We start from the raw sequence: 26,891 nt of genomic DNA, 5'->3' as shown, positions 1-26,891 counted from the left end.
GTCCAAACAGTGTCTTATCTTCAGACTAGACTAAACAGCAGGGAGAACTTCTAGAATAGATGGATGGTGGTGAGAAGTCAGGGAGGGGTGATTCAAAGTGCCTGGCTGACTTGGGAAAGTGAGAAGAGCAGGTGATGGAGTTGGCTCCCCAATGTGCCCATGTGATTAACACTGTCAAACACTGATGACATCAGTGAAAGCTTTGGCTTTGTGATTTGCTTATTGAATGTGGAATTGTTCAAGCATAATTGGAGGACTCATATTGACCTTCTACAGTGTCAAATGCTGAGTCCAAATTCAGTTCCTGGACTCAGCAAATGGCTCATTCCTACTTTTGTGTGTAACTGTAGATAATGGTACTTAAACTTTGACCTACAAAACTTAAACTTGCTATTTAGGAGAGTTTTTGGGACCAAGGCAAGTTGGAAGGCAAGACTTACCACCATCTTGTTAAGAGACACCCAACAGTCAGAAGGGAAGTCCTGCAACATGGGCACCAAGAACTGCAGACAGCCATCCCAGTGGCACAAAAGCAGCATCATGCCAATCAGATTGAAGATGCGCATCACCGCACTGGCCAGGTCATAGGTCATGTGAAAGATCTGTCAGTCAAGATAAGAGAAGCATTACATTTAGCAGAAGGGAAGGGCTTTCTAGGGCAATCCAGATCAAATTACTAGGGCTTTGAAACAGAGACACGGGTAATTCATCTTCGCATATTTAATTTTTGTAGGGATTCCCTTGACAAGGTACTGTTTCAAAACGCTTTTGACCTGAAGATTATTTGTGACCTCTAGATTTGTGTATACGAGCACACATATTGCATTAATACCAGGTTTGCCAAAGCTTTATGCAATGAGTACAGCACATCCTACTAACTTCATCCTGTCAGATTAGATTCAATACAGAACATGTCTGTGAATGATGAAAGTAATGTGCCAAGCTGATACCATGTTCTTCCTGGCGGAACTGGAAGAAAGACTGGAGGGCAGAGAATGTCTCTTGGAGACAGCCGTGTGTGAAGTTTGTTTGTGGTTACAAAGTGGAGAGGACAGCTATTGGAGAGCGATCTGGAGTCAGTCCAGGATAATGCCTTGCCGTGTCAACACTTTCTTCCCATACCAGAAACAAGGCTTGTCACACCTGAGAAAAGCCAAGTGCTCCAAATAGCAACTAGGCCAAAATCAGCAATAGAAGAAGACAAGCAGAGACACTACCTAGCTTGTGTTGTAAAGTTCTTAGCTGGCGTGGGTTGTTTTTCTATCTTGAGAAGCAGCAGCACATGGAACGGGATCTGAGACAATGCAATACACAAAACTGACTGGAGACTAATATTTGAAGACAAACATCATGCCTGGAGTTCTTAAATGGTCGGTAGTTACTTAGCTGTTTGTTTAGTATATCATTGTTGCTGTGCAGTTCTTGAAAGCCTCTTTGATCAGGGTCATTGGTCTCAAAGCAATGTGGAAGCACTTATGGGTCTCATGGCACCGCCATTTGAACTTGTTGAAATTGATAATCCATACCAAATTCTGGCATGCATAATTACCTGTGTGAGGGGACTGTCAAACATCAGCAGACAAATGTCCTCATGAAAACACTGGCTTGTGCAATCTTTGCTTGTGTCTGTGCAATATGATTGCCAGGCATGATTTTTAAGTAGTTTTTAGTGATTTTCATGTGTACCATGGTGAGGTTGGTGGTCTGAAACAATTTAGTTTCTAAAGTAAACGCTTTTATTTTCCACTGCAGAATTTAATGTATGCACATTATGACAAGTACTTTGGCTGACTGAATTTCTTTCGGGAATTTTATTCAGTGCCCGACTAGAAATATAATTTTTTGAATATTTGTTGTTGTAACCATAGAAATGCATCAATTAATATATCAATCTAAACATTTGGTAACACGTTATTTCAATAGTCCACTTTAGACATTCTACTAACAGTAAGTAACTTTGCAACTGCATGTCAACGGGGGAGTCGTGGCCTAATGGTAAGAGATTCAGACTCGTAATCCAAAGGTTGCAGGTTTGAGTCTCAGGCCGGCAGGGATTGTAGGTGGGGGGAGTGAATGTCCAGCACTCTCTCCACCCTCAATACCACGACTGAGGTGCCCTTGAGCAAGGCACCGAACCCGCAACTGCTCCCCGGGCACCGCAGCATAAATGGCTGCCCACTGTGTGTTCACCGTGTGTGTGTGTTCACTGCTGTGTGTGTGCACTTTGGATGGGATAAATGCAGAGCACGAATTCGTATGTCACGTCACTTTCAACTAGCAGTCATTAGAGTATTAGTAGACTGTCTGGTTATTATCAGCTAACACTTTATTTTGATGGGTCCACAACATACAACATAATGACTATGAGAAACTTTGCAAGTATATGTTAACTTATTCTACTAACCTAACCATAAACACACCCTAACAGTCTACTCTGAGAGTTAGAATTTGTAGTTGCAAATTAATGAGAATTAGTTGACATGTAGTTGACATCAAAGTTACTTATAGTTAGTAGAATGTCTAAAGTAGACTATCAAAATAAAGTTTAACCAAACATTTTGATTTCTTTTTGTTTTAGTTAGCACACAGTTAGCATAAGCATACAGCTTAGCATTTACAGTTTCACTAAATTATAAATTGTCAGTATAGACTGAACATCTAAACATTTTGCTTTAGGTTTGTAGTTTCTTTGTGTTTTAGCAAGATTGCGATTGCCCTGATATCTTAGCAAAGCATTCACTATTAGCTTTTAATCCTGTAAACTAACCATTTTGCTAGCTTTGTTTTTAATTGCATTGCTGTTTGAATGCTAACTAGCCTGATAGCTTAGCATTTTTTAACAAAACTAAAAATGGTCAATCTAAACATTTTGCTTTGTTTGAGTTTTTGTGTGTGTGTGTGTGTGTGTGTGTGTGTGTGTGTGTGTGTGTGGCAAGATAATAACTGGCCTAATAGCGTAACATAGCATTGTCCACTTGTTAACCCTTGCGAAAATTAACCAAGGTTTTTCTACAAATAAAACATGGTTATACTATAGTTATCCATTGTAACCACAAATTAACCATGGTTTACTACACTGACCACTGTTTCACCATGGTATTTCTAGTAAATCTGTGGTTATAGAAATGAGCATCAATATGGCAAAAAAACATGGGGTCACACTTTATTTTAAGATCCAGTTCTCGCTATTAACAAACCATTAACTATGACTTTTCCCTCAATAAACTTGTTTTTTGCTTCTTATTAATAGTTTGTAAGGTAGTTGTTAAGTTTAGGTATTGGATAGGATTATCGATGTAGAATATGCTAATGCTGAATGTGTACTTTATAAGTACTAATAAACAGCCAATATGATTGTTGATAATGGGCATGCTAATAAGCAACTGGTTAATAGCAAGAATTGGTTATTATAGTAAAAGTGTAGTAACCATGGTTGGTAACACTTTAGTATAGGGACCAATTCTTGCTATTAACCAGTTGCTTATTAGCATAAAGGGTTAACAATAAAAGGCTTTTGATTAGCTAAGACACATTATGATCATGCTACAGTGGCTAATAAAATGCTTTTCTTCTTGACATGTTTACATGCAGTGCAATAGGGTAAAGGGCAAAAACTAAATGTGCTGTTTGGGTTTTTCTAGCAGTTTATGCCTTTCCCTGATAAAAGAACACAGTTTAAGCATTTACATGACCTACATGTTATCAGGTTAACATACTGACTAACAAATGGGTTTCACGACTTGGTCATATCTAACTCATGCTTTGTCCCTGCCTGAGTAATCAAGAGCTATAAGGGAGCCAAACAGTGTGGAGTGAATGTGGCACTGCTGTTCAAGGTTGATTCAGTAATTGAGGGCCATGCCTGGCTCACATTACCACTATGTAATCAGCAGCATAATTGTGCCGTTTAGTGGTGAAAAGAACACATAAAACTGAATCATCAGTCGGCTCAACCACAGGCAAACCGTCACATTTCTGTCACTCTGAAAAGCTGGCTCTCTATGTTATCATCTGAAATGTTCCCAATGCCAGTCGTCGTCTTTAATGGTAATGCACTGAACTGTTTTTACAATTGTGGTCAGTCAGTTGCTGTTATTAACGTTTATGATGGTTAATTACTCCAGGCTACGTTAATTAGCCTGTGCACCTAATTAGTCAACCACAACAAAACACCTAGAAGGCAGCATTGGAAATCAGTGAAAAGCACCACTGATCACATTCTGCCACTTGCAATTACAAACAAGAAAAGTGACGTCAATAGGTAAATAAATATTTGGGCTATGTTTGGAATAGCATACTAACTAATTAGAATATAGCCGTGGTATATTGTATTTTTACAGTAAGCAAATTTACTGTTTGCACAGAATATTTGGATGACCAACTATATCTGTCAAAATCATTAGTATTATAACAAGTCAATGTGCTTGGACTTCTATTTTCAGTGTGACAAATTAACCATATATCTGAAATAAAAATCAATTAAAGTCAATGTCTTTAGCACTGCTAGTTACAAGAACGTTCAACATAACATCAGTTGCGATTTTCAGCATATTTCGTGAGTTATTATTTAGTACTCTGATAAAGATGATGTGTGCAAAATATGTTTCGCTGGCGTGGCTTGGACCTAGTGGTTTGGATTTATCAAATGTTTTTGAGTTACCAATGTTATTTTCAGTCATCTCATGAACGAAAATGTCTTATATTGGAGAAGTCAGCGAGATAAAAAAAAGTAGTATAGAAATGGCGGCCACCATCAGACAACCTACTTGCCGAAAAATGTGTTTCAGTTTCTTCCCAGCATCACAATTCAGAAGGTCCTGTCTGACTTCAACAGTGAAGATGAACAGCTACGGCACTCATCTTACCTCTTCCCATTGATGGATGTAACGAATCAGTCTGGATAGTCTAAGAAGTCGTAGTAAACTGAGGATCTTGGTGAATCGCACAATCCGCAACGCTCTGGCCGTCTTGTAAACCTCAGAGTCAATGCCTTTCTCTACGATGAGAAAGATATAATCCACCGGGATGGATGAGACAAAGTCCACCACAAACCATGACTTCAGGTACTTCTTCTTGATCTTTTCAGGGTCCAGTATTATCTCAGTATTTTCTTCGTAGACTATGCCTGTGCGGAAGTTCAGTACCAGGTCCATGAGGAAGAACGTGTCGGACACAACGTTGAAGAGAATCCAAGGGGTGGAGGTTTCCTCCTTGAAGAAGGTGATGCCCACAGGAATGATAATCAAGTTGCCCACCATAAACATTAGCATTGTGAAATCCCAGTAGAACCTGTGTGGAGAATGAAAGGAATGTGAAGGAATAGGTAGGTGAATTAATTTACAGGATGCATGCACAAAAAGGCCACAGAAATGTATAAATGATTTTTGTTTTATTTGCAGACTACGCTTACAATAGGCATTTCAGTGTCTCAAACAAAATGTGTGGTATAAAATATATTGACATTTGAGAACATCACAGTACTCAAGGTAAGTGTGCATGAATTAATTATTTAGCTTATTATTATATTAATATGAGGATTTTTTGTAACTCTTCTCATTTTTGTTTCAATATGTCGGTCTACCATGCTTTTTAAAATAAAAAAATGAGATTCAGTCATGCGTTCGTTGAGACAGGGATACTCCCTATAAATAACCCTAGCCTCTACAAACACGCTGCACGCGCACGAGAAGAGAGGCGATATGTGTGTAATAAAAGAGAATCTGTTTGATATAGTGCCTGTTGGTTGAGATCAATATTGTGAAATATTGTACCAATAAATAATAGTTACCTCAATCTATGCAAGGTCATCACAAGGATGTTGAGAAACAGATTCATGGAAAAGCAGGATGATAGCTTATTTTTGAGATCTTGAGAAGGTGAATTAATGTTTACATTCAAATTAAGATCTAAGAAGCTTCTCTTAAGGTGTATCTGTGAATTATTGATTATATATGGCGACATGACTGCCGAGCTGTCTTTGGTACTGAAAGCAAAACTTCTGAAGCAATCATAACTGAGCTTTCTCAAGCAAACAATGTAGCTGTAGCTGCTGTGTTCTAATAATATGAGCTCCATCACATAAAGCTCTCTTCGCATTTAAATGCAGTGCTCAGTTCGTCTTTTCTATATTAAATAATTATAGATTACCGGCCTGCACTGCAATGTGTGACTGTAAATAAATAAGAAGACCAGCTTGACCAAATCCAGAATATATATATATATATATATATATATATATATATATATATATATATATATATATATATATATATATATATATATATATATATATTATTTTTTTTTTTTTTTTTTTTTTTTTTTTTTCATGCATGCACAGAACAAAGGTGCATGAATGCACATTACCACAGTGACCAGAATGCGTAAAAGCATGGATGAGGTATCGCAACCTCATAATGATGCTGATCTTTGGGGGAAAAAGGAATCCTTTCTTTCTTACTTAGCTTTTATCTAAAATATTTAATTAAACTTTGAACTGAGTATCTTAAATAAGAGAATGCTTTCTTATTCTTATAATAATAATTATTATTATAGTTGACATTATTATGGATCTATTTCAGTAGCAACCTACAGTGCCTATAGAAAGTCTTCATACCCCTTCATTTTTTCACATTTTGTTATGTTGCGCTGTTAAACTGCTTTAAATTATTTTTTTCCCACATAAATCTACACCCCACTTACCATAATGACGAAGCTAAAACCGGATTTATCACAACTTTGTGAATTTATTAAAAAGGAAACTGAAAAAATTACATCGCACAAGTCTTCATACCCTTAAGTCAAAATTTAGCTAAAAGCACTTTGGCCTACAATTGCAGCCTCAGGTCTTTTTTGGTATGATGCAACAATCTTTGCACATCTGCATTTGTTTTTTTGTTTTTGCCATTCTTCTCTTTAGATCATCTCTAGCTCTGTCAGGTTGGTTGGGGACCATCGGTGGACAGCCATTTATAGCCATATTCTCCAAAGATGTCTGATTGGTTCCAGCTCTGGCTGGGCCCCTCGAGGACGTTCCCTAAGCCACTGCTGCATTGTCTTGGCTGTGTGCGTAGAGTTATTGTTATGTTGGAAGGAGAACTTTCAGCCCAGTCTGAGTGCTCTGAACCAGGTTTTCATTAAGGATATCTCTGTATTTAGCTACATTCAGCTTTCCGTCTTCTCTGATCACTTCCCCAGTCCCTGCAGCTGAAAAACACCCCCAATGCATGATGCTGCCGCCACCGTGCTTCACCGTTGGTATGGTATTATGCAGGTGATGAGATTCATCAAACCAGAGAATCTTTTTTTATATACAGTCTGAGAGTTATTTGGGTGTATTTTTTGTAAATTCCAATCAGGGTTTCATGTATATTTACTGAGGAGAAGCTGGAGTTTGGCTAGATCTAGGAAGAGTCCTGATTGTTTCAAACTACATCCATTAAGGATTATGATGGCCAAATGCTTCTGTGAACCTTCAACACAGCAGAATTGTTTTTTTCTAGTCTTCCCCAGATCTGTCTCAACACAATCCTGTCTCTCAGCTCTGCAGGCCATTCCTTTGACCTCATGGCTTAGTTTTTGCTCTGACATCCATTTCAGCTGTTAAACTTTATAGAGACAGGTGTGTGTGCCTTTCACATGTTAGCTCCAGTCGGAGTATAGAAACATCTCAAAGATGATCCAGTGCAGCTGGAATGCTGCTGATCTAAATTTTAAGTGTCAAAGCAAAGGGCATGAAGACTTGTGCGATGTCATTTTTTCCGTGTTTCCTTTTTAATAAATTGGCAAATTGTGATAAATCCAGTTTTTCTTTGTCATTATGGTGAGTGCGGTGTAGATTTATGTGGGGAAAAAAGTAATTTAAAGCAGTTTAACATAACGCGAAAAAATGAAGGGGTATGAAGACTTTCTATAGGCACTGTGTGTGTGTGCCATCAAGAGAGCAAGCATATGTATGTTTTGTACTTTCATTTGCTTAAATTTGTTTTATAATCATTCAATCTTTATATAGTTTCGTTTAATTATGTATTTTGTTTTATAGTTTTTATACTTTATATTGATTGTTATTTTAAATATACATTTTTGGTATTGATGTTTAATGTTATGATTGTGGGGTTTAAAGGTTATATATTTATTATTATTATTATTATTAATTATTTTGCTGGTCAACCGTTGGAATTCTCTCCACACAATGGACAGACGAACCTGGACTGTGTATTTGTTGGACATTATCACGATGGAACTCTCAGCTTCTCGTTGACATGAATCTAATGTGAAAACTGTACATTTATGGCATTCAAATTTTAATGTTGTCATCTTTTCTAAAATCTTTGTAAACATTATTTTATTGTTATTTATTTATCTATTAATATTCATTAATTTATATTTATTATTTTAATTTTTTTTAAGTCTACCAGGGGGTGGGATGGGTTGGGGTGGGTTCTAAATTTGTTCAGCTGCTTTTGTTTTATACTACCGTTCCCAGAAGAAAATTCAATAAACAGTTGTTAACAAAGAATATTTTTTACGTATTCAATATTTTTTTTTAATTAAAATCATTTAATTTAGTAACCTAGTTTTTCATAACACTTATGATATTAAACAGTACTTTTTAATATTTTTTTTTGTTTTTATGTATTTGTTGTTTTATTTTATGACTGATACTCTTGTTCTCTCATAATGAATGGCTTTTACGTAAGTTATTGTTTGCATAAAATGAGTTGTTTCCTGCTGAATGCGCAATGGTGGACTAACACTGTTGAGTGTTATTCTTTGGAGACCCACCAAATGATGGTGAAAAACACTCGTCAAACCAATTATGGGCCTGTGTTTAATCAAAAGTGCATTAGCTACTGCTTAAATTGAGGAAACGATCTTGTATATCAGCCTTTATGGGAAGTTACTTGATATAAAATTAACCTGCTTGTCAGTGTATTTGAGGAACACCCTCTTGGCTCCGTGTCCTTGGAGATGATTAAGCACAGACCACAGAGGAGACTATAGGATTCAAAGTGCTTGCTGGGAGAACAACAAACAAACCATTGAACTATATCATTGAGCTATAGTACTAAACAAGCTCCATAGGAAAGTTTTATTCCCACTGTTTTGATAGGATTTCATTCCAGACAGTCCTGAGAGACTGTGAGGGGATCATTTCTGAAATTTGAAGTAAGTGTCCTGACTAAATTTCCCTTTGCCGTTTATCCAGCTTTTGCGCAAAAGGATTTCCATAAATGTTCTGGTAAATTACGCACACACACCTGCTGCTGCTGCTGGTGTAAACTGGCCATCAATGATTAATCTCAGTTTACTAAAAATCAAATTAATGTGAGGTCCTAATCCTTGTTACAAATTATAATTAGTATTGTGCATTGTGTGTGTTTGATATTCAGGCCTATGGGTTGTTCCATGGAAAGGGTGCCTTTTGTTTCCCTTATCAGCATACGTGTGAATAATGACTCGAAGCTAATGCCAACTGGTACTCTGGTGTTGCTGTTGTTTTTGTAAAACATCAAGAAAAATGTCATGTTTATTTTTATTAAATTAAATTAAATTTTATTGTAATTATTTTAATGAAAACTTGTATTTTGTATGTATTCTCTATTTTCTGTTTATTTATTTTGTCAACTCTGTTACCCCACCCCCTTTCACTTAAATTGATTTTAATAGTCATAATTATGTGCCACCTTGTTTGTTAATCACTTCATTTTAAAATGTACATTTATCAGCAGGGGATATCTGAAATAGTCAACCCTGCTACTGTGATTTTGTACAGTAAACATGATATATTAAAAAATAAAAATATCAGCATTAAATTCTCCTTTTAATAATTCATATAGTGGTACAGCCTAGAGCACAGAGGCTAAAATAAACTTTAAAATGTCAACTCTGTTTTTTTTTTTTGTTTTTTTTATGACAATAGGTACGTGTTACCATGATTTTGCACAGTACAGTTAATTACTGAACACTAGATATGTGCAAAATAAATGAATAAAAATATCAGCATTAAATTCTCTTTCTAATAAACACCTTGTAGTGCACTGACTAAAACTATAAAATGTCAACTCTGTTGCTTTATTTAATGACAAAGGTATAATAAGAGTGTGCCTCCTTGTTTGCAAATCATACAATATTTGTCTCTAGGGGACGATAATAAAAAGTCAACCCTTTTACCATGATTTTGTACAGTACAGTTAATTAACAGATGGCATTTAAAGTTTTAGTTACTTTTTAAAAAGTATAATAGTATCATAAGTAAGAGCCTCCTAGTTTAATTTATCTAAAAATGTTTGTCAGTCAATAGATACTCAACCGTTACCATGATTTTGTACAGTAAACAGCTGATTACTGAACACTGAATATTTGTGAATGATGGCATTAATGTATCTTCATAATAAATACCTTGTGGCAAAAATGGCAAAACAAATTTTAAAGTGTCAACTCTGTTACTTTTTAAAAAAAACTTGATATGTGATTTTAATGCAATTTACTTTGTCTAACAAAATGTAATATATTTTACAATAAAGTAGCTTGTTTGTTTGTTTTTACCAGAAAAGGCACTCATTTTTATTGTATTCAAACATGAGCATTTTGACAAGGTGTTGTGTCTCCACTGGTGTCACTCCATCATGCCTACCTGAAATCACTGTATGGATGAATAATCCAATTGCCAGCGGATTTAACTCGTTCCTGTTCCTTCTCCACTGCCTTTTGACTCCCAAACATACGCAGTGAGAATTTGTTGACTCCGGGCTGTAGCATGGAGCTAAACTGCCTCTGCATGTAAGTTTGATTGTCCCTGGCTTCCGCATCATCTGCCGTGATCTGGCCATCCTCAGACTTGGGAAAGCTGACAGAATTGCCCGGCTGCTGCTGCTGGTTCGAGCTCGGTCCATGGGCCGGTGGAACGCTGGAGAAGGAAACTCTGGAGTCCTTCTTCTCAGCGGGAGCAGCAGCGGCGGTCGGGGCAGGAGTGACCGAGCCGTCCATGCTGGAGGTGCTGGAGTGACATGCAGATGCTGGGAAGCCTCCACCTGTCTGCTTCTCCTGCTTGGAGAGGGTTGAGGACAAGCTCTCGTCTCTTCGGCAGTCTCCGTTGATTACGCATCTCATTCCGGTGCCATCCTCGCCGTCAAACCCGCTCCTGTCCCAGGAAACATCTCCGTGGCAGAGGAGCGCGGTGGATTCCGTGCTGCGTCCACAGGAGACGGAGGCGAAGTCCTTGTTGTTGGAGATCCTGCTCGCCGCTGCCGTTGCTCCCCCTCCTGGCGTTACATTCTTCATCTTGGAGGAAGAGTCAAGGATGTCGCCCCTGCGAGTCTCTTTGTGGTCTTCATCGCCATCCTCCGCTTCGTCCATGACGGCGTTGCTTTGAGATGGATCCTGGCACAGCCAGATTGCGAAAGCGCAGACGTGGGCAGTTGCCTACAGTCCTTTCCTCCGCGTCCCAATGTCACCAGACAACTACACCAGTCGCGTTATGGCTACTCGTTCACTCCCTTACCTGCTTTAGCCTACTCAACCATCATAAGCTTTGTGTTCAGATAATGAATGGAGTCAGGAATTAAACTATGTCAAGGATAAATGAGTGGAAAATAGGCGGAGATGCGCTATATTATGCGAGTTTTGGTGTTAAATATGCAAATGTAGGTTAGTGATGTGTAATTGTATGTTTGAGATTCAAGATTCAGATGATTATCAGCTGCACATTTCTTAACTTGGTGATATTGTAAATAAGGATAACTGAAATGAACGAATGAAACGAAATAATTTGGCAGTCTTTGTTTAAGCTAGGTAGGCCTACATGTTGGCTTCATGCAAATTTGAAAACGTCTTGAAAATAAAAAAATATTTGATGCCTAAAATATCAGGTTCGTGATCGTAATTTCTAAACATGGTCTACTTTTTAAAGTAAAATATCAGTTTGAAGCACGAATATCAGATGTTCTTATAGGCCTATACTAACCACTCCATTTGATTAAAAAAAAGTGTTATTTAAAAGTAATTTTAACATCATTTTTGAACTTTAAGACCGTACACATTCATGTCATAATTTAGGCTATAATTTTCTCAAATGACAAAATATTGGTTACACCATAATGTTGTATTTTTTCAAATTTTCAATAAGTTTTCCAAAAACTTTTTTTTTCCCATATGTAATGAAATTAATATATTTTTATACAAGGATTTCAGTCTTTTGAGACATTTTGTCCATCTTATTTTAAACGGGTGCGGCCATATTTAACTTCAATTTAACTCAAGTATTTTTATGACTTTGTTACTTTATAGATCTCAAAATGCACTGCTCTTTATGTGTAATCACCCCTAAGATGTCACAGGCCTCAAGTAATTTATCCAATAAGCAAATATTCACATGGACAAAATTGGGTGTAGTAATACGGTTGACCATTTTGAATGCCCATAAAGGTTTAAATGATACGCTCCATATACTGAAGTGTCTCCTTGTTTCCTACATAATAACGCTGATGTTTGTCACGTGGAGCAGCTCCCTACAGCGATGAGTAAATGTCGCCCCCTTATGGTGGCTTAAAGAACAAGCCAAATGGTTTATTTGATTGAACACCACTCGAGACAAAAAGTTAAAATCAAATAAGTTTATTTAGATTGTGCAAGTCAGTACAGTTGACAGTGTATTAGATGTCCTATGAAGCTAAGGCAAAATAATTTATACACTTCTAACAAGGTCTTATTTTACGCATCTCAACTTGGAAATGGCACACATCCAGACACTATACTTCACGATGCATTACAAAGCAAGTATGACGGTCTATAGGAGAGTATTTAAGCAAAAGCCTTGAGGAAAACCCCACCTTCACTGACTTTACCTAAATATTAATAACCATATCAAAACAATTATAACGGATTATGTGAACAGCAGATGACACTGTACTAGCACTTGGTCCTTAAGTGTTAGGCAGGAGGAATCCTAAAAGTCAACATTAGAAACTACATTATCAAATAAGCTTGTTTGACATTATTAAACAGAAAATTGTTAGCCTGACAAAGTGGCATTTGACCATCCACATGGAATAGAGCACTTTAATGTGCAGCGACAACACAAGTACTGCACATAAAAGTTGTTAAATTATTTCGATAATTAAAACTAGCATGTACAATAAAGTGGCTAAACATTAAGGCTTACAGAAAGGAAAACGACTGCTGTCATAGAAACTTGATTCAACGATCTATTTGTATACAATGAACATGGTTAAATTCTCATGCGGCTGAACAGCGATTCAATTACACTCGGTAGATGTTTCAGAAAGTTGTGGTGCACACACTTCTGAGGAACAGTGAAAGAAACCAGGAAGACAGGGAAAAAAAATTAAAAATTCCTTCCCACATTAAGATTCACACTAAACACGCACTTATACAGCAAGAATACAACCATGCAGTTCCCCCCTCCCCCCAAAAAACATTTTAAAAACGTCAGCTGGCAGCACAACATGGATAGGAATAAAAGTAAAAGGAGACCAATTATCTCAAGACATTAACACTCAAGCAGAAGGTTAAGAACTCGCAGGCTGCACTATAATGTGCTACTCAGCAACTCAATTCTCCACATCTCTTCAACAGTAGTCATCAGGACACCTGAAAAAAAATGTTGTGATGTTGATGTTATGTTGTTTTAAAAAAAAATAATTACACTTAAGAAAAGAAGAAAGTTAAATTAGAAATTGTACAGAATTATTATAAATGTAATATTTTTCAATTTTGTAATATTTAAGTTATCAAATATTTCATTGCTGTTTATTTAAATGCATAAAATGATTTAATAGAATTACACAAATCAACTTTTTTATAATTAAAATTCTATAGAATTATAAGCTGTAATTGTTTATTTTTTTTAAATATTTAAATGATCAAATTCCATTACTGTTTATATTAAGTGCATAAAATAATTTTCATAGAACAAATTTTTACACTACAGGTTTTTTTTTTTTTCACAAGTCTACAATATATAAGATGCACATTAAAAATAAACAGTTGTAATAGTAATTAATAATAATAATAATAATAATATAAAGTGTATAAAATAGAACATTAATGTTCCAAAATGGGTTGTGTATTAAATTTTTAAAAAATTATATCCAATTTGCAAATTATAAAGAATAATATTTTACCTTTTCTCCTTTCTCAGTTGGAGTTCCTTTGCCGAACATTTTTGTCTTTGTGGTTTGTAGCGGCGTTGCTCTTCCTGAAAAACACAGTGTGGCACATCAGTTCCCTCTTTGATGTGCATATGAATTTCCTGAGCGAGCTAGAGGCACATCTACGGGTACTGTCTAGACTTCAACATGGCCTTGAAGTTCCTTTGAGGAAAAAGCTGCACAAATAACTTCTGTACTTCAACAATATCTCAGCACAAATAATACAACACACTTACAGTGGTGCAGATCCTGAGTCATCATCTACAGGAAGCAGGAACACATGAAAAGAAAAAGAAAAAAATATATAGTTAAACACTCATTTTGACAAATGTACAACACTACAGTCTATTTGATCGGTTACAGTAGCTTGTCAAAAATCTAGTGTGCCAGCCTCAAGACAGTGAGAACCGTAAGTTTAAAAGCAGAGCACCTAATAAGTAATGCGATTTGGGGACTGGACCTTTTGATACTCTTAATTCAGTTATTTCTACTTCTAAATCTGCACACACCAACTAAACAGCTATCAACATTTTCACAGCACTACTAATAATGATTCATGCAGAATAATGCATTTACATTAACCATGCAGTCTGATGTTGGATTGAAAGGATATGTTTAGTTGGTTTTCAACCCAAGAACAAACGTTTCCAATCAAATATCATTTGTTTGTAGCACAACCTCACCAACAGATGTAGTAGAGAAAAACATTGTTCCTTTTCTGCATCAATCATGATGATGGCTCTCAAACAGCATTATATCACATTTGTAAACTCCTGCACTGGACTTATGAAGTCAGCATATGACCCAGAAATCTTCCTACTGAAAAGAAACCGCTGAAAAATGTCCTGCCTCTGGCACATATGCAGAAAAGTCTATGAATATGACAATGGCTGAATGGAAATGAAAATAACACCTAAAATCACAACAAAAAAGACAAATGTCTTAATTTTTTTTAACATCAAATACTAAAATTATTGTTTTATGAAATATTTATGCAACTTATTTTGTGCAACTAAAGTCACTATAAAATGTCTGTGTAAAGACCACATTAAAAACCATTATATACAGATTTATAACAAAATAATAATAATAATAATATTGTAATTCAAACCACAACAGAACTGCATGCATTTACAAAACATTTTGAATTAAATTATACATTAATAAAATGTATAACAGATATTCTTCATTATTGTTGTTGTTATTATTATATACACACACACACAATCCCCAAAAATAACATGCATTAATCACTATAACTATTTTAGAAAGATAGCTCAAATAAAATAGCATATAATTAAATACATTTACAATATGTAAATAAAAAAACGCATTTTGGAGGGGGTATGAAGTCACTATATGCCGTTAAATAATAAAATACTAAAGTAAATAGCTTATATTAATATATTATGTTAAAGCATTTCATAATATGCATTTTGTGGCGATTTGAAATGGGAAAAAAAGAAAAAAAAAAAAGACACATTTAAGGGGGGTTGAAGTCACAAGTGTGTGTGTATGTGTATATATATATATATATTTTAATAACAGATTTTAAATTATCCGGTTACTGGCAAGGTTGTGCTTCAGACAGACACAATCAGAAAGTAAGATAAGATGTAAATAAGATGAGTTGACACCCAACAAACATTTTAAAAAACAAAACGCTGAATCTGAGTTTGAAAGAGACTTTTGCTGAAGTTTTCATGCAGAGAGCATGTCCAAACACACTCAGAAAGACAAAAACTGTCTAAGTAATAAAGTTGTGATTATATATTTTGCCACCCTTTGTGCCATAAGACGTAGAGGAAGCCACTGCTATAATCTAGGGCTGAAAAACATCATGCAATGAAAAGTTGATGCAGAGAGCATGCAAGGCAGTATAACATGATCCGTCTGAAATGTCATCTTAGTTATTATGCATAATACCTTGCCATTTAAAACCCATTCTGAACTGCAATATGTCAGACTCAGCTAAACGCTTTCACTGGCTTCGGGAAAACCAAAAAAAAAAGTTGCTTTTCTTGAACCTAAGTCTGACAAATCTGGTTCGTTTATTTATTTATTTATTTTTTTAGACAAACCGCCAGTGAAAGAGTTGCACTTCTCAGCCCATCAGGGAGAGCATTCAAACACGCAAAACCACCCATTTAAGCAAATCCACTTCAGTCTGACATGCAGTTTTGAGCACTTACCACAACGTAAAAGCAGCAGCGAACAGAGAAATAAACAACGTAAATAATAAAAATAGACTCCGCTAAGGAACAGCCACACACTTCAGCCAAATAAAATAAACATACAAAATCAAACTGAAATAGGATCTTGCACCATTACGAATTCATAAACAAAAATGTAAAATTACATCCACTGATCATTCATTTGTACATTCACGAAAATGGAAACATGATTACAACGGAAACAACTAGCATCACATACCGTCACTGATCTCGTCTGGCTTTCTCCTCTTCTCGTAGATGAAGATGATGGTGATGAGAATAATGACCTCAGCAACAATGCCGAGGAATGGCCAAAGGGCGGCCAGTTGGCTACGCACACGCAGCTGAATCTTATCGCTAGCTGATCCTACTTCATTGGTGCCCTGGCACTGGTACATGCCCATGTCCTCATTGATGTCCAGATCGTTCACATACAGCGTGGTCTTGTTGGGGGTGCTCTTGATCTCATACTTGTCAAAACTGCCATTGAAAATGGGCTCCTGTGTGTTGACAACGCAAAACGGTTAGTTATTAAAGCTGATTGATACACAAGGCAACTTTTTGAGCAATGTTGCCAGGCAACTTCTGGAAACGGGCAACCAGGTGAGAGACAGGGCCCAATGCCCATGAACAATCTAAAATATCCACATAGAAATTTAATGCCCATTCTCAATGGGAAAATGCTCAAGCAAAATTGCTCAAAAAAAGTTGCCCTGTGTATCATCAGCCTGAGGCTACAGGATTTAGTTTTAAAAAAACTAAATAAAAACAAAAATAAAATCACATTGTGATCATCTTGATAAATATGGTGATGTGAAGAGCAACACAACATATCACTTTTAATATTATATTCTATTAACATTATATAATACTACTATAACATCCAAATAATACTAGTAGTTACAATGTTACAATTCTATTAATAGAAGTGCTATAATTAGGAATGCATCAATCCGATACTCAGGATCGGTATCGGTTCCGATAGTCATTTTCGGCAGATCGGGTATCGGTCAGACGAGACCGATCCAAATCCGATATTGTGCGTATACTATTGTGTTATTGTTGAGCCCCACAAAAGGCACAAAAACATTATAAAGCACCATAAAGTGTACTATATTTCAAGTGTTCTGAAGCTGTTCCATAGTTTAATCTGAGGTACAGATGAATATTTAAGTTGTTAAATTAAAGTTCAGATAAACTCTTCTCTCCGCATAATGTCTCCACTGCATCAGTGGAAAGGCTTGAAAGCTTCAAGTTGATCTTTTAGTTTTACAAAAGTCTTGTCATGCAATAAATGGATAGACGCTACAGCTAGGTTAATAAATGTTCATAATGCCAAGTGTCATTTAACACACCTTTGCAACCTTATCCAACCCTCAAATCGCATGGCCAAGTACCAATCTCAAGCTTTAATTACCTTTTTACTTTCATCTTCACCGAGCTTATACCAACTCCAGTCAGTAGGCAGGGGGTATCCATGGCTCACACATATTAGAACAGCCTTGTCTTTCTCATTAGCATTTTCAGAGTGTTTGTAGGCCACTACATGTGGGAGAACTAACAGGAAGAGTATAATTATGGGAGATGAGCACAATATACCTCATCATGCACGTAATGCATGATGGATAACAGATGCAATAATCTGTCAGTCAAACTTCCTTACCTTTAACTTCAATGGTCGCATTAACCTCAGGTTCTGTTTGGAAGACACATGCATATAGTCCAGCAGAGTGGTAATCAATCTTTTTAATTCTGCCACAAAAAGAACAACAAGCAATGAAAAAAGTATTTCACAGTTTTATATGCCAATTGAGATCCCTCAATATAACAACAGCACCGTAGAAATAAAGGTGGAGGGGAGGACAATACAAGTAAAGGAAATATCAAATATAAAAGTAAATAGCTTTTCCAGTATGCCGCTCAGGCATCCCCATGGATATTTTTCCGACCCAGCAGTTCTAATGGGAATTAGGGTCAGTGAACTTGGGAGTGCTGCAGGCTCTTAAGCACGCTAATGCTGCTAACAATACTTTGCTGAATGAAATTAGAGTGCTATATTTCACTCTTCTTTAGTGATACAATCATTTACATAAGGTTGAGGAACATACTCGAGTTCAATGAAAGCTTTTCCAGACTCAGATTTGTTAATGGTCTTGCCATTATGGGTCCAATAGTAGCCTTTGATGAAAGAAGGGTTGGTAAGGTTGCAGCTGAGTGTTGCAGAGGTCTGGTTCTGGTCGCTCACCACCTCTGGTTTGGTCGTGATTAGTGCATCTGCCGAGGCATAAAAGTATCAAAAGTTACACAAACATCAACTTTCATAACATTATGACTCTAACAGAAAATAACAAAAACAAAAAAACAAAACAAGGGCTCACTGCTGAAAATGACTACCAACCTCTGGGTTTGATGTGGCACTGTAAAAAAAATTATTACATTTTTGGACACATGATGGAACGGATTGGAACATTGCTGTCCAGATGTTCACCACAATGTGTGCTGTAAGGCACATTGTGCTCTATCAAAGGAAAAGTGAATGTACATTTGGGCTACTGGGAAACATTGAGTGAGCAGTTTGTAATGGAAAACAATGGGAAGAGGGAACGAAATTCAACCAACCAGCAACTGGTTTGGAGACCATGAGCTTATGAAAACCTATTGTGGAAAAGAACTAGTTCTCCAAGCCCATCAGAAGGGTTAAGCCACACATCTAAAGAGCTTTTTAGATGTTTAGTGAAAGCAAGCCACGTTAATGAGACAATCAGAGCCCTTTTTCAGAAATGAAGGTCAATTAGTGCGTTTAACACCTAACCGGTAGTAACGTTAACCAATCAATGCCATTTCTTTAAAAGGTTCAACTTCATCTCAAGCTCTAGACAGTGATATGCTCAGAAGGCATCAGATTACTATAAAAGAACAGATGGTGCTAAAGTAGTCATGTGACCTGGTCTCTGGTCGAAAAAAAAAAAAAAAAAAGGAAGGCGGAGGGGCAAGGCAAGGGAGAGTCTGAATCTACGGGACTTCCTCCTCTATGCTAGTGAAGACGTTGCGATACCACAACGTAACTCACGTTCAAACACTATAACGTTCGCTTGCGAGCGAATCCACTTGACTTTGGGTGGGGTCCTGAGGTCATTGCGATCAGGGTCGTTTGACGCACGGCACTCGTAAACACCCGTGTCGTTGAGTGTTAGCTTGGTGAGGATGAGCGTGCTGGTGGCGTGGTTGATATAGGTGGCATTGATGCGTACACGATCCTCTCTCGCGCCGTCAAACAGTTGAGTGACCGTTTCAATCGGCTCTTCACCATCAATGAACCACCACTGAACTTCAGGGATGGGGTTCCCTATGACCTCGCAATCCAGCTTGGCACTGTCTTCTATGAGTTTCATCTGAGACAAGGGCGATTTTATGAAGCCCGCTGGACGTTTGATGAGCGATTTGGGTTTAGAGTGGACAGTTCATTGAGATATGAATAATGATTAGCAGACAGGCAGGAATAGAAGAAATGAAACAGCAGAAGAGAAAAGAAAAAGAGAGAAATGTTAGAATGGAAAACAAAGGCGGCATACACAAGAAACAAAATGGATTTTGAGTAGTGGTCGAATGATATATCAGCCGATATTTGGCATTTTTCAAATATTGGCATCGGCCAATAAGTTTTTGAGATGCGTTTGAGACTTATTTTGATGGTGCTGAGAATGGCAGCACCTGAGCACATACAGCTCACATTCTCCCTCGGTCACTGTCGTCATTCAGTTCTGTCTAATACGGATAGAAGTCTGTCTAATAATCAGATAAAATGATTAAACAAAGGAATTCAAATGTATACAAAAAAGTATTATAAAGGATTGCTTTTATATTATTATTAATAGAAAAGCAAACATAATACTTTCACGTTTGCCGTCAGCATTAAGCAAATACGCATTTATATAATTTAAACAAATCTGAGAATGTCTAATGAACAATTTCACAAACTTAGTAGAATCTAGTTGAGATCTTGTGAAGTGTGCGTGTGTATCCTGAATGATCGCGTGTTCTCTGCGTGACGGTCGGTCCGTGTGAATTGAATGCGGACAGGAGGAGAGTTCAGCTTCACTAGTGATGACAAACTTTAAACTTGTGATTTCAAACTATGCTGCGCTTCATTCATTTGCCTACTGTCATATTCACTGTGTGCTGTACGTAAAATGACTGTTACCTTAGCTTTATTTGAAAAAAAAATAAAAAATCCCAACGCGCACAAACGTCGCAGTTTACTTTTTATTAAATATTTGTGAAAAATACAATGTCATCTAAATTTATTTTACACATTTAATTCATTTTCAAATTATTTCAAATTTCTTTAATGAAAATAACAAATTATATCGGCTTTATTTCGGCCACCCTGCTTTCCAACATATTGGCAGCCAAAAAAAACAATATCGGTCGACCACTAACTTTCAGCATCATGATGCAAGACTTCAACGCTTCATAACCAAAACCCAACAGAAGAACATTAGAAGCAAGCATTTTAAAAAGACAATGAGTTGAAGTACAGGTACATCTCAAAAAATTTGAATATTGTGAAAAAGGTCAATATATTGTGTCACTCATTTCAGAAAGTGAAACCCATATATTATATAGATTCATTACACAGAGTGAAATATTTCAAGCCTTTATTTCTTGACATTGATGATTGTGGCTTACAGATAATGCAAACTTAAAATTAGAATATTACATAAGATCAATAAAAAAAGGATATTTTAAACAAATGTCATGCTTCTGGAAAGCATGTTCATTTCTATGCACTCAATACTTGGTTGGGCCTCCTTTTGCATGAATTACTGCATCAATGCGGCGTGGCATGGAGGCAATCAGCCTGTGGCACTGCTCAGGTGTAATGGAAGCCCAGGTTGCTTTGATAGCGGCCTTCAGGTCATCTGTATTGTTGGGTCTGGTGTCTCTCATTTTCCTCTTGACAATATCCCATAGATTCTCAATGGGGTTCAGGTCAGGCGAGTTTGCTGGCCAATCAAGCACAGTAACACCATGGTCATTGAACCAGCTTTTGGTACCTTTGGCGTGTGGGCAGGTGCCAAGTCCTGCTGGAAAATGAAATCAGCATCTCCATAAAGCTTGTCAGCAGAAGGAAGCATGAAGTGCTCTAAAGTTTCATGGTAGATGGCTGCGTTGACTGTGGACTTCAGAAAACACAGTGGACCAACACCAGCAGATGACATGGCAGCCCAAATCATCACTGACTGTGGAAACTTCACACTGGACTTCAAGCAACATGGATTCTGTGCCTCTCCACTCTTCCTCCAGACTCTGGGACCTTGATTTCCAAATGAAATGCAAAATTTACTTTCATCTGAAAAGAGGATTCACTTTGGACCACTGAGCAACAGTCCAGTTCTTTTCCTACACAGCCCATGTAAGATGCTTCTGACGTTGTCTCTGGTTCAGAAGTGGCTTGGTAGCCCTTTTCCTGAAGACGTCTGAGCGTGGTGACTCTTGATGCACTGACTCCAGCTTCAGTCCACTCCTTGCGAAGCTTTCCCAAGTGTGTGAATCGGCTTTGCTTGACAGTATTCTCAAGCTTGCAGTCATCCCTGTTGCTTTTGCACCTTTTCCTACCCAAATTCTTCCTTCCAGTCAACTTTGCATTTAATATGCTTTGATACAGCACTCTGTAAACAGCCACACCTTTCAGTAATCAGTATCGCTTTTTATTTTTTTTCATTTGTGTTTACCATTGAAACGTTGTTGTATGCATTTGTCAATTTTATTTAATTTCGGTATTTTCTTAAATGTGTGTGTATAGAGTATTTACAGTGTGTTAACTTTTAGTTTTAGTTACTTTTTCTTATTTGTAAGTCGCTTTGGATAAAAGCGTCTGCTAAATGACTAAAAGTAAATGACCCTCTGTGACTTACCCTCTTTGTGGAGGGCGTCAATGTTAGTCTTCTGGATCATTGCCAAGTCAACAGTCTTCCCCATTATTGCGGTTTCAAAGAACAAGAGATACCTGGAATTTATACTGTAGGGATGGTCATTAATTGAAACACAAATGTAAATATTCTAATATTTTGAGATACAGATTTTTGACTTTCATGAGCTGTAAGCTGTAATCAACTAATTAAAAAAAAACTTTTGAAATGTTTTACTTTACATGTAATGAATCTAAAATATATGAAAACTTTTTCCCGATATTCAATTTTTTTTGAGATGTACCTGTATGCATTAAACCAAAGGTTAGCATATCAAGAAATGCAATGAAAAATGAAACTGAACATTCACTTGAAATAAAGGGATGACTGTAATGGTGATGACTGATGAAGCTTAAAGGGGTAGTTCTTCTCAAAGCAGGAAATTCTGTCATCATTTACTCAACATCATGTCATACCAAACCTGTACAAGTTTCAATGGATTCAAAACACTTTCAGAATATATTTTTTGATTTCCACCAGAAGAAAGTCATACAGGTTTGGAACTACATGAGGGTGATTTTCATTTTTGAGCAAACTATCCCTTTAAAACTTGTCATAAGATTATGAATAAACACAATTGACATGAACAGATTAAATGAACCTAAAAACAACCATTTCTGACGCCATTCATGTAGGTTCTGAGCATGTTCTCCATGGAGAATTTCAGCAAAATTCTTCTGATCACCTTAGAACAATACACACACCCTGAACGACATGGAAGTACGTGCATAGCGGCTTGAACAACAACCCTTCACATCCATGACAAGAACACTTTGAGATCAGCCCCAGACCTGTTGTTACTTCCTGCAATGTAGCACATGTTTTCAGTGCGTTTGGTTTTGAAACAAGAGTAAGGTACTGCTCCATTTTTGTCCGCTGCTGAGGGAGGAATGTTTTCGTGTGTTAGCCAGGGACGGATAAAAATGGTAGATGTCCACAATCCACATTACAGTCAGAGCAATGAAACTCCACACATGCCTTAGGCCTGAAATAACATGTGCCCTTTGAAAGCAGAACAGGCTTCATTCATTTGACCATCAAGAAAAGGTCACCTCCGACATTCACTAAGTGGACCATAAATTCAAAACTACACAAACAAGCTCTAGAAGGAATTTAAGCACATATTTGTGTGTATATATATATATATATATATATATATATATATATATATATATATATATATATATATATATATATATATATATATGTGTATAGATTTAATGTTACCATAAGGCAGATGTATTAACCCAATATTTCAAGCCTAAACAAATAACTCCAAACAGGGAGAACAGTAAATCACTCGGTACAAAGTCTGCCACTTCTAGATTTGACTTAAAACTGTTCTAGTAAACAAGTCAATAAGTTCACCTTCTCACAAGCTGACATGTGGATTAATTGGTAGAAGAAATACTGACCTAAGGTCGACTGTTTCAACATTACATTTTCTTGGCTCAATCTCATGATTGAATGCCTATAAAACATTTTCTATAAAAAGGCATTAATCTACATTGCAAGTCATAACTGTTTAACCACAAGGCTTTTATGATTGTTACCCTAAATGTACACGGGACATTCAGCTTGCTAAAACACTGCATAGAATAAGTTTCAATTTAGGCATCATGTGCCCAGATTCAACTCAATCATTCACCAAAATAGACAGAAAATGTGACAAATTTCAAAATATCAAATTTTGCCTTAGTTTTGTTTGTCTTTTTTACCTCCATTTCATCACGATGAAAGTAGCGCCTTTTTCTGATGCATTATGTATATGCGAACGTAACGGTTTATAAAAAATTAAGATGGAGTTTTAGTTACATTTATCGGTTGTTGATTAGATTTTGAAGTATGGGTGTAAAAAAAAAAAAAAAAAAAAAATCAATGCAAGCTTGTAGTCTGTTGTGGATTCACGATGTCCGACGTGTCACAGAAAATTAGTTTATTTATGTTTTCCACTGGAAGATAAGACATTTAGATTTAACTTTACAAGGTCAAAAAAATAAAAACATCCCAATAAGATTCTTAGCATTAACAATTTTTTTTCAAACCAATTTTTAGACTAGTCAACTAGTGGTTTAGGCAACCCAGTGACACGTTTTGTATTATAGTTTAGCATATCCCTACATCCCTACAGCCTTAGTGAGAACAATTAAAAAGTTGAAGGACAGGACTATCCTCACCAACCAAGCTGGGTGCATGCTGACAAATACCCTTCAAGTACAAAATGGCTGCCAGCTGCACACAAAGCAAAAAAAAAAAAAAAGATATCACCACAAACAAAATCTTCTCACGCCTATTCACATGCAAACAATAAATACCTGGGGGGGGGGGGGGGGGGGGGGGGGGGGGTGGTGTCTAATTTTAATTCTGATCTGGAGATGCTACAATTTCCACCATCCAGCTACGCGGCCTGACGTTCAACTGTAGCACTATGTACTTTGTGGCAACTCAAGAACAGCATGAGTAAACTTGTTACACAGATTGTTCAGTTTTGAGGAAGTATCAATGCTTGCGTTCAGAAAAGCACCTCTTAGGGTGTTTAGCGCTCTATTTCTAACTGATAGCATGAAGCTGATTAGGTTAGGATTTACTATTAGTGTTTACTATTACTATTTACTATTGGACTCTGCTATTCATCAGCTGCTGGGGGACTAAAATGATGATGGTGCCAGACCATAATTCAAAATCAGTTTCATTACTCTGCCATTTTCATTCATCATGAAAACCAACTGATTTATCTAAAAGGGTGGAAAGGATATTTAATATATTTAAATACAAATTTCGGAGTACATGATTGACATTTCCAACTAAACTGCTAACTTTCATTAATGTAAGTAAGCAACGGTTGATCACCTACAAGTTCATTCGGTTTGCGTGGATTCCTGTGCCATTTCCAGTGATGGAACATTATAATGAGCTTAAGCTAAGCCTTTTACTGAACAGGGATAGACTAAAAGATGAAAATTGCTGCCCTACTGCCGCCTCCTTCATGATTGGACAAACATGTTTGCCTCCCTCAGTTTCCAATTTATGATTATAGGCTACTCTCAGCTGATGTTATACTAGACTTAACAGCAGGCCTCTAGAAAACTAGTCTGCACCGGTTGTCATGGCTGCCTGCTGCTTACCAAGACATTCACTGGAGCAACTGACCTGCCAGGAAAGAGGACAGGAATTAATATTTTAACTAGCAAAGTTAGGTTGAATCCTTCGTGTAATAATTAAGAAGCATGATCCTCTGAGAGAAGATCTCCAATTTTGGGAAATGTGTAACTTGGGTTACAACACTGAGTTGGGATTAAAGGTTCTTGTACAAGAAAAAACAGCAAATCCTCATAGTTGCCTTTTAACACCATGATAATCATTTACGTAGCTATAATCTCTTTTTTTGATCAATACTATATAAACTCTTATTTTTGGATACATATTTCCTATGTGTTGGGATTTAAGAAGACTTGAAGAGCTTTTATGAGCAAAAACTATTCAGTTGTTGCTAAGTTATAGCTCCATGCGCTAGAGTTGTGTCCCCGTGGGCCCGTGCGCGACAGTTACACGACGATTTAAACGGCCTTCAAACATTTCAAGCCATTTAAAACGTTCATATTCAATGTATTTTACTTAATTGTACGGTAAATACAGTCGACCTGTCGTCTAAGTCGTGTTTGTGTCAACAGACGGCCTGTGAAAAACGAGCTCGTGAGCTACATGATCAACAGAAAAACGAGACGCCTTACCTGTCAGAGCCTCAGCTTGGAACCAACCGATACAAACGGCGAGAATTACGCCAAACAGCTTCCTTCTCATGGTTAAATGTTTTTAAATACGTAACAGTGTAAATATCGGGCCTAGTCCCAGAGGCAAAATCAGGTTGGAGTGAAGCCTCGTCGTCCTTTACTTGTTCCGAGCTCACTCGAGAACGCGCACGTATACAGACTCGAGGACCTGCGTCATCACGTCCGGTCGTCACCGTCCTGAGTGCACTAAATTGTTTCGACGTGTTTAGGTTTTCAGAAATTAACAGGCTGTGTCATTTTAACTAGCCACTCGTGTTTTATTGCAAAGCATGAATATATTGTTCAATATGACTCTAAAGTTAAGTTGCGGGATTTTGGTTTTGTGTCATCATACGTTGCCTAAAACTGACTGAGATGTGGCTAGCTCCAAAAATTAAAATTTGTTTCATAAGAAGGAGACGCTTATGATAACAACTTTTAGTTTTAGTCTGATCCTCAGCACACCTTGAACACTTTACGTCTGGATTACTTTTATTAATGTCCTTTTTGAAGCTTTACAGAAAGCATCCAGCCCATATAGCTACTTTAACTAGGCTATATTAAAATAGGACTAAATTTAGATTCTGCTTAACTTCTCCCTTTGTTTTCCGCAGACAAATAAAGATATAATAAATAGTATGAGTAATACATATAGTAAATGAGTGAATGAGATTTCTAGATAAAATATTCCTTAAATATTAACATGACAATGGTTATTGTTTCTAGAGTTTGTAAACCCACTGCTGCAGGCAATGCTGTCCCCATGAG

General features: G+C 36.9%; 2 protein-coding genes across 4 annotated transcripts in view; both read right to left on the bottom strand.

Annotated features, from left to right (window-relative positions):
* LOC306867499 (potassium/sodium hyperpolarization-activated cyclic nucleotide-gated channel 2-like) overlaps positions 1–11,355 on the bottom strand; it is a gene marked incomplete at its 5' end in the record, with an annotated part of 31,118 nt that extends 19,763 nt beyond the window's left edge. Inside the window, 3 exons of the mRNA XM_079413173.1 lie at positions 441–602; positions 4,866–5,289; positions 10,634–11,355. Of these exons, the coding sequence (XP_079269299.1) occupies positions 441–602; positions 4,866–5,289; positions 10,634–11,355 (1,308 nt within the window). The remainder of the gene's footprint in view (positions 1–440; positions 603–4,865; positions 5,290–10,633) is intronic.
* Positions 11,356–12,592: 1,237 nt separating this feature from the next.
* LOC306867897 (basigin-like) lies at positions 12,593–26,329 on the bottom strand. Of its 3 annotated transcripts, XM_079413839.1 has the most exons (9): positions 26,085–26,268; positions 19,452–19,802; positions 18,490–18,655; positions 18,045–18,133; positions 17,799–17,938; positions 16,602–16,881; positions 14,405–14,429; positions 14,142–14,215; positions 12,593–13,608 (listed from the first exon to the last, which is right to left on the bottom strand). In XM_079413839.1, the coding sequence occupies exons 1-8, from the start codon at positions 26,152–26,154 to the stop codon at positions 14,155–14,157; spliced, it is 1,182 nt and encodes a 393-aa protein (XP_079269965.1). In that variant the 5' UTR covers positions 26,155–26,268; the 3' UTR covers positions 12,593–13,608; positions 14,142–14,154. The 3 variants fall into 3 exon arrangements, with proteins under 3 accessions (XP_079269965.1, XP_079269964.1, XP_079269963.1); XM_079413838.1 differs by lacking the exon at positions 19,452–19,802 and having other exon boundaries at positions 12,597–13,608; positions 26,085–26,329; XM_079413837.1 differs by lacking the exons at positions 14,405–14,429; positions 26,085–26,268 and having other exon boundaries at positions 12,597–13,608; positions 16,598–16,881; positions 19,452–19,797.
* Between the last annotated feature and the right edge of the window lie 562 nt (positions 26,330–26,891).

Source organism: Barbus barbus (assembly GCF_936440315.1).
Source record: "Barbus barbus genome assembly, chromosome: 49".
Classification (NCBI taxonomy): Eukaryota; Metazoa; Chordata; class Actinopteri; order Cypriniformes; family Cyprinidae; genus Barbus; species Barbus barbus.
Note: the sequence above shows the minus strand (reverse complement) of the source record. Positions and strands in the feature narration are given on the sequence as shown.